Source organism: Balaenoptera physalus (assembly GCF_965194825.1).
Source record: "Balaenoptera physalus genome assembly, chromosome: 13".
Taxonomy (NCBI): Eukaryota; Metazoa; Chordata; class Mammalia; order Artiodactyla; family Balaenopteridae; genus Balaenoptera; species Balaenoptera physalus.
In genome coordinates, this window is record NC_138892.1 from 47,766,524 (window position 1) to 47,780,993 (window position 14,470).

The 14,470-nt window shown below is 36.8% G+C and overlaps 1 protein-coding gene across 17 annotated transcripts in view; it reads left to right on the forward strand.

Moving 5' to 3' along the window:
- LOC309642016 (uncharacterized protein) overlaps positions 1-14,470 on the forward strand; it is a 302,740-nt gene that overhangs the window by 12,175 nt on the left and 276,095 nt on the right. For 2 of the 17 annotated variants that reach the window (XR_014252895.1, XM_082422935.1), the window contains exon 4: positions 9,213-14,467. The exons of 14 other annotated variants lie outside the window; for them this stretch is intronic. Coding sequence is in view for 1 of the 3 variants with exons in the window: in XM_082422933.1 (XP_082279059.1) it covers positions 6,533-6,602 (70 nt within the window). In the remaining 2 variants the exon portion in view is untranslated. Of the gene's footprint in view, positions 1-6,532; positions 14,468-14,470 lie in introns of those variants that run through there. One more of the 17 variants, XM_082422933.1, reaches the window with a different exon arrangement.

Below are 14,470 nucleotides of genomic sequence, written 5' to 3' on the forward strand. Positions count from 1 at the left end.
TAATGGAAAAGACTTTTAAAAAATGTCTCTGTGTATAACTGAGTCACTTTGCTGTACAGCAGAGATTGGCACAACCTTGTAAATTATACTTCAGTTAAAAATTTTGTTTTAAAGACCACTTACAAAAAACTACAAACATAAATGTGCTAGCTGACTGACAGATATTTTCTGTTAAGAAATAAAAACCAGGTAAAGTAAGAAAGTGAAACATTCTTAAATGATTACATTTCATAGGCATCAACTAGTTATGTTTTATTTTGTTCTTGTAAGAATATTTTTTAATAGTGGGTTTTTAAAAGTAAATCGTTAGCTAATCTTTTTCAGTTCTTGTGATATTGGATATACCTTCCACAGTTACAGAATTTTAAAAGAACCATCGCTTTTAAAAGATACTGTTTACAAGAAGATAATTACTAAATATTTATAATAATTCTCAAATAACTTTACATTTTTACTGTGGTGTCCAATTCTAAATGAAGTAGTTAGAACCTTTAGTCATAATCAATTAAGGTGTTTTAAAAACACTACCTAAAATAGAGGTAACGACAGTATTTCATAAAACACTTGTATTTTGATAAAGTTAGTTATTTTGAGTAAAGTTAGTTCCTGTTGGCTTCTAGATTTTAAAAGTTGCTACATCTGCTATACCTTTGACTGATAAAGGTGGTCCTGAAGGAATATATTATCCTCAAAACCTTCTCTTATCCTTTTAATGAAGCAGCCTACAATTAGGAAATAACTCTTCGTAAGCATAACCTACGTAAGTGGGCACAGAACAGTTAAATGGCAAAACCCAGAAAAACAGCCAATTGATCACTTACAAACTCAGCAGCTACCCCTGAGGAGATGTTTAATAGTGTAGCACAAAAAGAAATCATAAAACATACCACTTCTAATAGTAAGGAAGACCTTTCCTGGTAGCCTTATCCCAAAAGCTAGTTTTTCCTGCTAAAAGCCAAGGAATCTTATTTTTAAAAAAACAAAACAAAAACCTCTTAACTATAGTAGCAGAGGGAAGAGAAGGCCTCTATTTTGAATGAACCAACACCACACATATTATTATACTTTAAGCTGAAGAACTTGCATGTATCTATGTCATTCCTTATAGGAACAAAAATTACAAAAAGGAGAAAGAAGGGAGGGAGGGAGGATCCAAACGAGGTTTCTCAGACTAGTCCTGTAAGGTATTGGTAAATATTCTGTGAAAAAAAGGATTCCATTGTAAAGTAAGCGTAGGAGTTAAACCAAGAAAAAGAAGTTTCATTATTGCAATGTTTGTTGGGATTTTTAATATGCAAATATATGTGTTCCTAAGTGCCTTAGTTTTTTTTTTATTGAAGACTTCAGTTAATACCTCACAAAACCATGAACCATCTAACTACATTTAAGAAAATACTGTACCTGAAAGGCTGAATTTTGAATTCCTGTAAACAGAGATTGAGGATTCTCTACTATCAACTTTGTTATAAGGAATTGGCATGGGATTTGAATGGGCTGTCATAGATGTTTCAAACAGGATCAAATAAGAGATATTTCTTTTATCCAGCTAAGAGTAAGATTTACTAGTACCTTAAGCAAGGACTGGCAACATTTAACATCACAACAATACTATGGTTATAGCTGAATATTTTTATAGGCACATTTATAGCATATTGAATGGGAGTTTTCCCATTGCCCTATAATTGTGATTATGCCCCCAAAATGAAAGTGAAATGCATGAATTCTCCACACTGTAAATTAAAATAACTTTAATCTCATAGTATTAAATGAGTAGTGTCACAACCAGCCCTATCACCACCACCACCATCAGTCCTGTCCCCTTAGTCAAAAAAATGAGACATGGAGAGGAGGCATGTTAGAGAAAGCAGTCTTCATAGACAAGCTATTTCAAATATGCAATTGGGGTGTAGAGTGCTCAAAGAGACTCATTTCTAAAGATGGGATTTACGAAGAAGGGAGACATTTCTCTTGGATGTTTGCTTGGCCACGGAACTTGCTTATCTCCTGAAGCTGAGCAGGGGAAAGAGAATTTGAACGATGATAGACTGAGAGAGGCCAGGACCGCAGGGAAATAGCCGTCATGCCCATCATTTAATGTGGCAAGAATAATGGAGTTCCCGTGGGTGGTGTGAATACCAGGGAAGGTAAGTGGGCTTGAGCCATTTTGTCCTATGAGGGTTGACAACAAAAAGAGGGAAGTGTTGCAGGGAGAGAAATGAAAGAGGTTCAGTAAGCTGGAGCCAGATAACCACCATCAGGAAAGTAGATAGTGGTAAACTTCTGCAGGCTCCCTCAAAGAAGCCTCACTGAAGATCCAGCTTTTGGACACTGTCACATAAAGGTATCAGTCAATGAAGATTGCATCCTCACCCAGTCAAATAAGGAAACATTTGCCCTTTTCTCTTTCGAGTGAGGAGGCGTTGACCATTTTTTCTCTCCCTTCCCTCTGCCACAAGCCATGGGCACTGAACCTGAAAGTGGGAGGAAAAGTTGTCTGAGAGCCAGATTTTGCCCCACCTCCAAGTGCTAGAGCGTTACCTGTACTGGGGATGGGTAGGTGGGAGGAGCAGGGGAAAAGAGTTTTGAACTGAGCTAGAGATTGAAGCTTCCAAGTTGACTGATTTGTTTTTCTTTTTTTAAAGACTGATTCTTTAATCTTAGATTGTTACTGTTCTAATAAAGTGACTGTAAATCATAGAGTATATGTAAGAAATCATTAAAGGAGCCACCGTTCTGAAAATTAGGAAGTTCTACCTGATGTTATTGGGGATAGTTATTGAAAAAACATAAGGATGTTTCTTGTCTCTCAACAGTTTGAAACATTTTAGTAAAGAAGACAGAAATACTTTAAAACATATATGCTTAAATTATCTAGTTCATTGATTATTTTTTCTTTTTTTTAATTTTGGCCGGGCCGCATGGCTTATGGGATCTCAGTTCCCTGACCAGGGATTGACCAGGGCCACGGCAGTGAAAGCACTGAATCCTAACCACTAGACTACCAGGGAACTCCCTCTCTAGTTCATTTAAAAGTGTGGTTTCATAATTCATCAATTTCTTTTGTGAACTTTATACAGTTCTGAAATTTAAAACATCCTTGCAATTATTTTAGAGGTATATCTGTAACTGACAGTTGTGAAGATTTTGGGGCCCAGACAAAGTAAGCAACACCCTTTACAGAATAGTATTTTTACAAGTCCTCCTTTTTACATTTGCCACCCATCACAGTGACAAGCAGCGCTGTCATTCAATCCTGATATTGTCACCCAGTCCAGATTTTAAACATAAAAGCAGAATTTAAGAGCAAAGGAGTATGAACTACCTCTACTTTCACATTTGTCTTGCTTGAGTATTTAGATCAAACAAATTTCACAGAATTTTAGATGTCTTTACTTCTAATTCAATAAAATTATAGTTTCACCCAGAAAAGAGCAGAGAGTAAATCTAAAACTTTTATCTAATATGATTTAAGCTTTAATCTTCCAGGTCAATATTAAATTTCATTGGTATTTGGTGGAATAATATCTAGCATATATCTACTCAAACCTTTTAACCATCTTACTTGATGTGGTATAAAGCATGAAGAACAATTGCTGTTTGTTTATTAGTGAGGGAATAATACAAGTGATTGCTGGGCAGCATTAGATCTGGAGATAAACAATTGGATCATTCTCATATGAAGAACAATATGAATGCATGCAAATTCCAAGTGCCTTCAATGCTGACAAGTATTTACTATGTGCTAGGCAGTGATCCAAACAGCAGGGAAATATAGAGCAGTAAGAAGGCAGATAAGGTCCCTGTTTTCCTGGAGGAGATAGACAATAAACAAATAAATATTCAACATAATATTATGCAATGATAAGAATTATGAAGGAAATGAAGCAAGATAAGGGCTAGAGAATGACAAGGGGATGGGATGCTCTTTTAGATAAGGTGGTCAGTTGACGACTTCTCTAAGGAGGATAACATTAGAGCAAGATATCTGCAGGAAATGAAGTTGCATCAAGTTTATGTGATAGACATGTGATTTAGATGTCAGGCTATGAATTTAATATCCCTTAGAGACAGATTTTTTATTATTATTATCAACAACCCCATCCAAGAAACACAGTTAACTTGTCTTTACAAAAAGTAGCATAGGGACTTCCCTGGCAGTCCAGTGGTTAAGACTCCACGGTTTCCTAAGATCCCACATGCCACTCGGCAGGGCCAAAACAAACAAAAAATACAAAAAGTGGCATGTTGCCATGTACAGTTATATTTTCATAGAAACCGGTTTTTGTTTTTGTTGTTGTTGCTTCTGGTCTCATTCATTTCATTTCACTTTAATTCAGCAGATCTTTATTGTATGATTACTATGTTTCAGGCTTCATTCTAGGCTCTTAGCATATGCCAGTGAATAAAACACATAAAGATCCCTGACTATGTGGAGATTACATTCTAGCAGGAAGAGACAGACAATAAATAATAAACATAACAAATAAATTATATACTGTGATAGAAGGTGATTTATGATATAGAAGAAAAAGTAAACCAGAGACAGGGAGATTATAAATACTGGGAGGATAGGTTTCATTAATAAATAGGCTAGTCAGAGTGGGTCTCAATGAGTTAAGACCAGAGCAAACATCTGAATAGATGAGGGAGTTAGCTAAGTGCCTATCTGAGGGAACAGCTCTCATTGACACACACATACATACATAACATACACAAGTGACACACATACATATGCTTTTGCCTTCAAGGAAGTTACTGTCTTCAAGACTTATTTTTTTAGCTTATAGAAATAGAATAGCTATATTTAACTACTTAAAGGTGTGAATGTTATCTTTTACTTACTTAAAAGATAGCCACATTACAGATAGATACATGGGGTTTTTGGTCATCAAATAATGAGTCACTACCATTTTAAAAAGCACTGAAAAATAGCATGATTAAAAATGTATATATTTTTGGACTTCCTTGGCAGTCCAGTGGTTAAGACTCCGTGCTTCCAATGCAGGGGGCGAGGGTTCGATCCCTGTTCAGGGAACTAAGAGCCCACATGCCGTGTGGCACGGCCAAAAAAAGAAAAAAAGAAAAGTATATATTTTTATGAACTGGCATGTGTAGGTCACACAGCAAATATACTATATCATTTTTATTTTGTTAATTGAAGTATAGTTGATATACAATATTTGTTTTAGGTATACAAATAGTGATTCAACATTTAAATACATTACAAAATGATCAATAAGTCTGGTAATCGTTTTCATACAAAGTTATTATAGTACTATTGACCATATTCCTTATACTATATAGTATATCCCTGTGACTTATTTATTTTATGACTGGAAATTTATACCTCTTAATCCCCTTCACCTATTTTGCCCAAGCTCCCCCTGCCCCCCCCGCACCCCCCCCCCCGGCAACTACCTGTTTGTTCTCTGTATATGTCAGTCTATTTTCATTTTTTTGTTCATTTGTTTTGTTTTTTAGATTCCACATATAACTGAGATGATATAGTATTTGTCTTTCTCTGTCTGACTTATTTCACTTAGGTTAATACCTTCTAGATCCATCCATGCTGTCACTAATGGCAAGACTTCATTCTTTTTTGTGGCTAAGTAATATTCCATTGTGTGGAAAATGGAATATTACATTTTACATGTAGTATTCCATACATGTATACATATACATTTATATACATATACATGTATATATTACATGTATATATACATGCCAAATATATATATGTATATGTGCACATATATATATGCACTCCACATTCTTTATCCATTTATCTATCTATGGACACTAAGATTGTATCTGTATCTTGGCTATTGTAAATAATGCTGCAATGAACATAAGAATGCAAATATCTTTTCAAATTAGTGTTTTTGTTTTCTTAGGGTAAATACCCAGAAGTGGAATTGCTGGATGGTATGGTAGTTCTGTTTTTAATTTTTTGAAGAACTTCCATACTGTTTTTAATAGTGGCAACACTACTATATCCTTTCTCTCTTGTTCGAGGGTAATGGTGTTCTCAAAGTTATATTAGAAATACAAAAAATTTAAAATAAATTGGAAAACATGATAGATTACTTACTTCATGCTGTAAATTGAGTGCAGGACTAACAAGCGAAATGATTTGTCAGTATGAGTAGCTAGAAAAATGGACTTTTATGAGTTCTTTCAATGAAAATAGAATAATTTAGATTGTTTTATTTTTGCTTCATTCTGTGTTTTCCATTTATTGCTAACTTTATTATAAATTTGTTTAAAGTCAACCCTAAATTTACATGTAGTATCTGTTATTCTGCAGAGTTAAATAAAATCTTATAATTTTTATGTTTTTGAGACATAACTTTTAAAAAAAGTAACTAGACAATTACAACTCTTTTCCATTTTAAAATTGCTTTCTGTTTTAATTTTGTAAGGACAAAATTACATTTCACCTCCTTGGTTTGTACCTTTGAATCAGTATTGAATAACAGGCAACTTTTTGTTTTTATTATTTTTATTTTTTATTTTTGGCTGAACTGTGCAGCTTGTGGGATCTTAGTTCCCTGACTAAGGATGGAACCCGCACCCTCGGCAGTGAAAGTGCAGAGTCCTAACCACTGGACCACCAGGGAATTCCCAACAGGCAACTTTTTATAACCTTAGATACAGTATCTTATTGAAAAGGTCACAAATGCTTTATAAACTTAAACATTTTATATACTTCTTTTACTAATATGAAATAATATGTTTGATTTGCTAAAATTTTTTTTAACCTTTTTTTTCATAAAATTCTTCCCTTCCAGTCCTGTCTACAGTGTTCCTCTCACTCCTCAGAACTGATTTTTCTGTACCACTTATTTCACACCAAATACAAGCTGTCTTGTGTCTGTTTTAGCTTCCAGAAATAGACTATACATTTTCCAAGGACAAAGATCCAGTTCTTATCAGTTAGCATAATGATTTTTCAAAAAGTAACTGTTTCACTAACATTTTTTGTTCAGTAGATACAAGTATAACTTATATAACTCAAAGTTATACTATACTATTGTGATATCATGGTTTCTAATCAGAAATATAATTTGGTTTCAATCCCCATTCCTGGCACAGATTTTTTAAAACCCTTGGACTTAACTGAGTGGTAAGAGAGAGAAAAAGATGTAATTCGTAACAAGCTCCAGTCAACCATACCTGAGTTTATGTTAATTACAGGACTTTAGGAAAGCCGCTGAGGGTGGAGGCTGGTTGCCAAGAGAACCAACTACATTATTAGAGGACTGAAGTTTTCAGCCCCACCACCCAGCCTCCAGGGAGGGGAGAGGGGCTGGAGGTTGAATCAATCACCAATCAGTCACGCCTACTATAATGAAAGCTCCATAAAACTCAAAAGACGGGATTTGAAGAGCTTTCTGGTTGGTAAACATGTGCTGGGAGGCTGGTACACCTGGAGGGGCATGGAAGCTCCATGCTTCTTCCCCCATACCTTGCCCTATGTATCTCTTCTATCGCGCTGTTCCTGAGTCATGTATTCTTCTATGACAAACCAGTAATCTATTAAGTAAACTGTTTTCCTGAGTGCTGTGAGCCATTCTAGCATATTAATTGAACCTGAGGAAGGGCTTGTGGGAACCTCTAATTTATAGCCAGTTGGTAACAACCTGGGCTTCTTATTGGCATCTGAAGTAGGGCAGTCTTATGGGACTGAGGCCTTAACCTGTGGGATCTGATGTTGTGTCCAGGTAGATAGTATCAGAATTGAATTGAATTGTAGGATACCCAGCTTGTGTTTGCAGAGAATTGGAGAATTGCTTGGTGTGGGAAAAAAGCCACACATTTGGTGAGTAGAATTGTCAGAAATGAACTGTGAGTGAAAATATATGACATACAGTAGCATACAAAGTTGTACTCAAATTGGAATCTCTTTGAGTTTGAAAGTATTTATGTAGTATGCCTCCCTGAGTTAGGAAAGGAGTCAGGCTTTCCACCATTCCTCCTTTCTCTGTGGCAGTTAGAATTCTATTATCAAAAAAATTGTGTAGCCAAACTGGCAATCACCAGCTTTTAGATATAAAAAGTTGGTCATGAGCAGTATTAGGTAGAAATAGAGTTTAGCCCCCAAATGTTTTTGTTTTATAGTGACACCACAGTGTTTTTCTTTTGTATCAACACAGTGTGAAGATTTAAAAGATAAGCAAATGGGAGGCCAGAGTTCCATTATTTTCCCCTTCTAATCTGCACAAATGTTAAATATAGCAGTGGAAACATTCAGGCCATTAAAATATGAGCATTGTATTTTAAAACCAGCCATGAGAGAATCCTGCCGTCTGATAGACTTAATCTTTGAATAACTAAGGTGACATGTTCCCTGGTTCTACCCAACTATACATGTCCTCAGCTACTGATGCTAAACTAGATCATCTGTCAGAATCAGTTTTGTCTGAGATGTCCTTAGGAAAACAAGTTAATCTTTGACACCTAGCTCTTACTCACTTTAGATCCTTATCCCTAATGAGTACTTTTTCCCCCCACAGGAGTGGTCCAATTCCAGAGTAGATTGGGAATAGGGGAAGACAGACTCCAATCTTAGAAAAATCGGGTACTGCACAAGTTATCAAGGCCTAGGAGCCCAACTACTTTTACTAGAAAGTTGGAGGGAACCCAACTACTTTTACTGGAAAGTTGGAGAAGGATTAGCCAATTAACCTGATGCAGAGTAAAATGAGCTATGGACATTATGCGCCCTAAGTTTTTCCTGACAAAGGACAACATTGACCTGTTAGCTTTGGGCAAAGCTGAAGCTTCATGTGAACTTTTAAGTTCACATCTGTAGGTAGTGGAAAGATTGAGCAGTCCACACTGACTTCGTTTCCCAGAATTTTTTGCTGCCATATTTCTCCTCACCCTTCCTTCCCTCTACCTATACACATTCTCCATGGAAATCTACTTGATCTATGTATGATCTCCTCAGTCAAAGGATCTCTGCTTTTAAAAGGGTATCAAGTAGTTAATCTGATAATACAACCTAGCACAAAACCCTATGCTCCTGCACAGAATGCATGCCCATGAAGCTGACCCTCTACATCAGTGCAAGATATATAGTGAAAATCCTAGAAGTCTGCTGCAACTAACACAACTTCTAATCCTGTCTTCTGTAAGAGCTCTTAAGAATACCTGTGCTTAGGGCTTCCCTGGTGGCGCGGTGGTTAAGAATCCGCCTGCCAATGCAGGGGACACGGGTTCTCAATCCCTGGTCCAGGAAGATCCCACATGCCACGGAGCAGCTAAACCCGTGCACCACAACTACTGAGCCTGCGCTCTAGAGCCTGCGCGCCTGGCTACTGAAGCCCATGCACCTAGAGCCCATGCTCTGCAACAAGAGAAGCCACCGCAATGAGAAGCCCACGCACCGCAACGAAGAGTAGCTCCCACTAACTGCAACTAGAGAAAGCCCGTGCGCAGCAACGAAGACCCAATGCAGCCAAAAATAAATAAATAAAATAAATAAATTTATTTTAAAAAAAAGTACCTGTGCTTATTAAGGTTTTATTTGGAAAATTATTTGATATCATTATTGTAAAGAGTTGTCATTAGCATATTTTCTCAGTCCAAATTAAAATGTTTAGTAATGTTAAAAATTCAGAAATCAGTATTGGTTAAACCATAATTTTTGTTATTTTACAAAACATATAAATTCTGATTTTCTAAGGAGAAAAAAGTTATTTTTCAGTTCTGATAAAAGGATAAAATTTTAATAAGACGTCTTAGGTCTTATTTTCTGTAAGTTAATGACATTAGCTTGAATTGTAGTTTCAATAGAACATTCATTTGGCCTCATTAATAAAAAGTTATGTTTTAGTGAAGGAACCCTAGTATTATGCCAAATAACTGCTTCATTAGCTTGATCATCAATAATCACTAGACAAATAGGGGGAAAAAATTCACATTTATCAGACAAGCATTTGACTTTAGAACTTAAAAAGTACAGCAGTTAAATTGCAATGTACTTAATCAAGCTTGCTTAGTTTACATATTCTTATAATGCGGAAAGTGGAATTTGACCAAGAACCTTTCAGTTGTTGACTTGAAAAAATGCACAACGTGAGAGTTGTAAGTTAAGTTTTATTTGGGGCAAAGTGAGGACTGCAGCCCGAGGAGGCGAGGAGAGGAGCCAGGATATATAGTTTTGCAACAAAGGGCAGGTAGTCCGGAAAGTCAGAAGATTATTGCTAATTTAAAAAAACCAGATATCTCAATTTAAGGAATTTAGCGCTTTTCTATGTATGGGAAGATGCAAAAGTCTGGGCTCACTGAAATCATTCCTTTGATATGCACCTCAGCTATCTGGGGCCCCTATCCTGTATCTTCACATCCTGAGTTTCCTCAGGGCTCACTGCAGGGAGTGGCTGCAGTCTGATGGCTGCTAGATGGCGGGTATTCTTTTCAGCCCTGAGTTTCCTCAGGGCTCACAGGCTTAACGTTGGAGGGCTGCAATCCTTGATGACTGTGACATCCTTTGTTTATTGATATGGCAGGAAATATTCCATTTATAAATATTCCATTCCATTTATAAATATTCCATCTGTCACAACCTATTCTGTTACAACAGATTTAATACTCTTTCTCTCCTTAAAAACTTTACAACAGTGTGGAAAGTCTAACTTTTTTTTTTTTTTAATTTCTGGCTGAGATTTTTATAATGGCTACCTGATTAGTGGATGAAGTTGATGAACAGGCATTATTAATTCTCACTCCACAGTTCTTTGTAAAACAAAGTAATGGCTATATAAATACAGAACTTAAGTTTCAACCCCCCTAAATTACTCTCTTAAATTTTACAACTTATTCTTGGCCTTGAGAAATTGGATCACTGAGTGAATTTGTTACTGAGTCTGAGCTCGCTCTGCTCACCGCACGACAGGTCAGTAAATCGGGAGATGAGGTGCTGAGGCAAGGAATACGGCTTTACTTGGAAAGCCAGCAGACAGAGAAGATGGCGGACTAGAGTCCCCAAAACAACCATCTTACGGGGGTCTGGATGCCAGTTTCTTTTATAGAATCACAGAGGGAAATAAAGTAAAAAGGCAGAATAGAGAGGGAGAGGCGGGGAGGAAGTAAAGTAAAAAGGGCCTCAGTCTTGCAAAACATCTCCTGGAATGGCCAGTCTCGGGGAGGGGATGCATTAATTCTTTCTTGCAGCCATTCACAGGTGGGTAGAGTTCCCTGAGGCAGGCCATTATGTATGATTGTAATAACAAAAGCAACGGAAAGCAAAGGCTAAAGTCAAAGAAACAGATCCAACTGGAGTCAAAATTGGCTCTTCCCTGTTAACAAAATCTCTTCTCACACTACCCTCTCTCTAGCAATCTTCTGTGTGCCAGATGGAGATAACACAGCAAAGCAGACCAAAATCCTTGCCTCATGAAACTTAAACGGTAGAGAGAATGAGGCAGGCAATAGACAAAAATATATAAGTAAAATTTTGGTATGTTAGGTGTGGTTAAGTACAAGGGCAAAAGAGAAAGCAGAGAAGAAATATAGGAAGTCCAGAGTAGGATTGGGGATAGAGGAGGATTGTAATGCTAAACAGGATGAAAGGAAGTCCTCTCTGAAAAGGTGACTAAAGAGAAACCTGGGGAAAGAGAAAGAGTATGAGCCATTGAATACCAGGGGAAGAGCATTCCAGGCAAGAGGGAACTGCAAGTGCGAAGTCCTGGTGTGTTCAAGGTTCAGCAAGAAAATTAGAAGACTAGAAAGGAGTGAGCAGGTGGGAGTACAATGGGAGACAAGGTAAGAGAAAGAATGAGGTGAGGGTGGAGAGAGTCCTGGGGAGAAGGGTACAGGTTTCAATCACGTAGGTCATTGTAAGCTATTTTGGTAACTTTTAATCTAAGTGAGCTAACAATCCATTGGAGGATTTGGAGCAGAGGGGTGACGTGATCTCTTTTATTAAGATCTGACAGAAGTGGGGCAAGAAGCAGAAGCAGGAAGGCCAGATACAATGCAATAGCAATAGTTCAGGTAAAAGAAGATGATGACTGGGACAAAAGCAGTAGCAGAGGAGGTGATAAATGGTCAGATTCTGAATATAGAATAAAGAGCTCCTGAATATATTTAGCTTGTCATTGATTGAAGTATTTTTTTAATAATCATTTGTGTTATACATTTCCATGGTAAAATACCATGATCATTTCTCATTTCTTTATTCTCCTACCACATAATGTTATTGGCTGCATAGTACAGTGTGGATATAGCATAATTTAGCCATTGTATGGTTAGAACAGTTGATTTAACCGTCCTCTGTTGGTAACTGTCTAAGCACTTTCCAGTTTTCCTCTATCATAAATACCACTAAAATGAACATCTTCATTGTTCTATCTTTGCTAATATAATTACTGCATAATTTAGGAATCTCTGTTGATTTTAGGAATGACTCTGCTTAAGGAGAACTAGAAAGGAGAAACTACAAAGGCAGAAACTAGAAAAGCAGAGCTATTACTATAAACCAGCAACCTAGATTGGTACTTTTTCAGCCATAACCATAGAAAGATTATCTACATCAGATGCACATTGATAGTTTAAAGGACACCAAAAATATTTGAATATGAAATATTTGTAAATTCTTGCTCAAGATTGAATAAATATTCTTGTATTTTGGAATTTGTTTTCTATTTCTGATAACCTTAATTATTACTAAGAACAGATGACCAGTTACAAGAACTGTCACCATTTTAACATTCTACATGAACTGTGGCCAGGATGGATTTCTGGCACCTGAGCATTCACATCCATCTGTTTATAGGGCACTATGCCCATTCATGAGATTTATGCCAGTTTCAAAAAGTCATGTGTAAATCAAGATAGGCAATGTATATATTTTTTTTAATTAAAAAAAAATTTTTTTTGGCTGCATTGGGTCTTTGTTGCTGTGCACGGGCTTTACTCTAGTGGCGAGCGGGGGCTACTCTTGGTTGTGGTGTGTGGGCTTCTCATTGCGGTGGCTTCTCTTATTGCGGAGCATGGGCTCTAGGTGCGCAGGCTTCAGTAGTTGCAGTGTGCAGTCTCAGTAGTTGCAGCATGCGGGCCCTAGAGCACACAGGCTTCAGTAGTTGTGGCGTGTGGGCTCAGTAGTTGCGGTGCGGAGGCTCTAGGGTGCGCGGGCTTTGGTAGTTGTGGTGCGCGGGCTAAATAGTTGTGGCTTGGGGGCTCTAGAGTGCAGGTTCGGTAGTTGTGGTGCATGGGCTTAGTTGCTTCGTGGCATGCGGGATCTTCCTGGACCAGGGATCTATCCCGTGTCTCCTGCATTGGCAGGTGGATTCTTAACCACTGCGCCACCAGGGAAGTCCCGGCAATGTATATTTTTGAGATATAAATCATCTATCGTTTAATCTCTTTGAGTTATGTTTTTAGAAAGAATTTAGCCACTTACTGATTTGAGATAACTTTAATTAGGCATGTGTAGAAAGCAAAATATAAGCAAAAATTTAACTTTGCTAAGTAATAGTAGGCTTCTTCAGCATGAAAAAGTTGAAATTAGAAAAAACGTTATAACAAATCCCTGAAAAAAGTTTTGAATATACTATTTGAGGGAGAAAAACTAACATTTATTTGGTACATGTTATGTGCAAGGTGCTTTTACATAATTTGTTTATATAACTCTCATAATAATCCTGTGGAATAGGGATCATTATCCCTATTTTGCAGATAAGAAACTGAAAGAAATGACCTACCTAAGATCACACATAGGAAATACCAAGATCATTTCAAGCCAGTTCTATCTGACTCCTAAACTCATGTTTTCTCAGCTCTACACACTATGTAAATGGTTGGTATCTAAATATTAGGGCAAATTTACAAATCTGTGATGCTGATTGAAGATGGTTTTTAGAAGTTAAGAAAATAACCAGCCAAACAAATTATTGCTTTACTCTTAAAACTCAACTAAATATTCCAAGGTAAGTATGAGGATGTAAATAAATTAGCTCTCATTATCAGGAGGGCAATACCAAACAACAATTAGTTATTTTTGCTGTTAAGAGAATACTTAGACAAAATACTTAAGAGAAAAAAATAATCTGATGATCTGTTTGCTTGTCTGTAGATCAATGATTTCCAAACTTAAAAAAAAAAAAATTTAGAATAGCTATTTCTCTTACCCAAACTAAGCTATGTAAAACAAATGAGAAGGGTTTGAAGCAAGGGCGCAAGTGGGAGGTAAAGGCTGTTTGCTCCCTGCCCATTTTCCTCTCCCATTTCCCCTTGTAACCTCTAATGGACTACTTGTAAATCACAGGACTTAGAATGACATTTAAAGCCCATGTTGTGGCTGGCACACTTGGTTAATTGACTTACTTTTTCAATATTTAACTGATTTATTTTGGTTATCTACTGATCACAATAAAAATGTGACTTGAAAGTGATGGGAAATTTCCTGCAGCAATGGCTAAGAACTTTTTATTTTATACAGAATTTTCTTTCTTTATTTCTC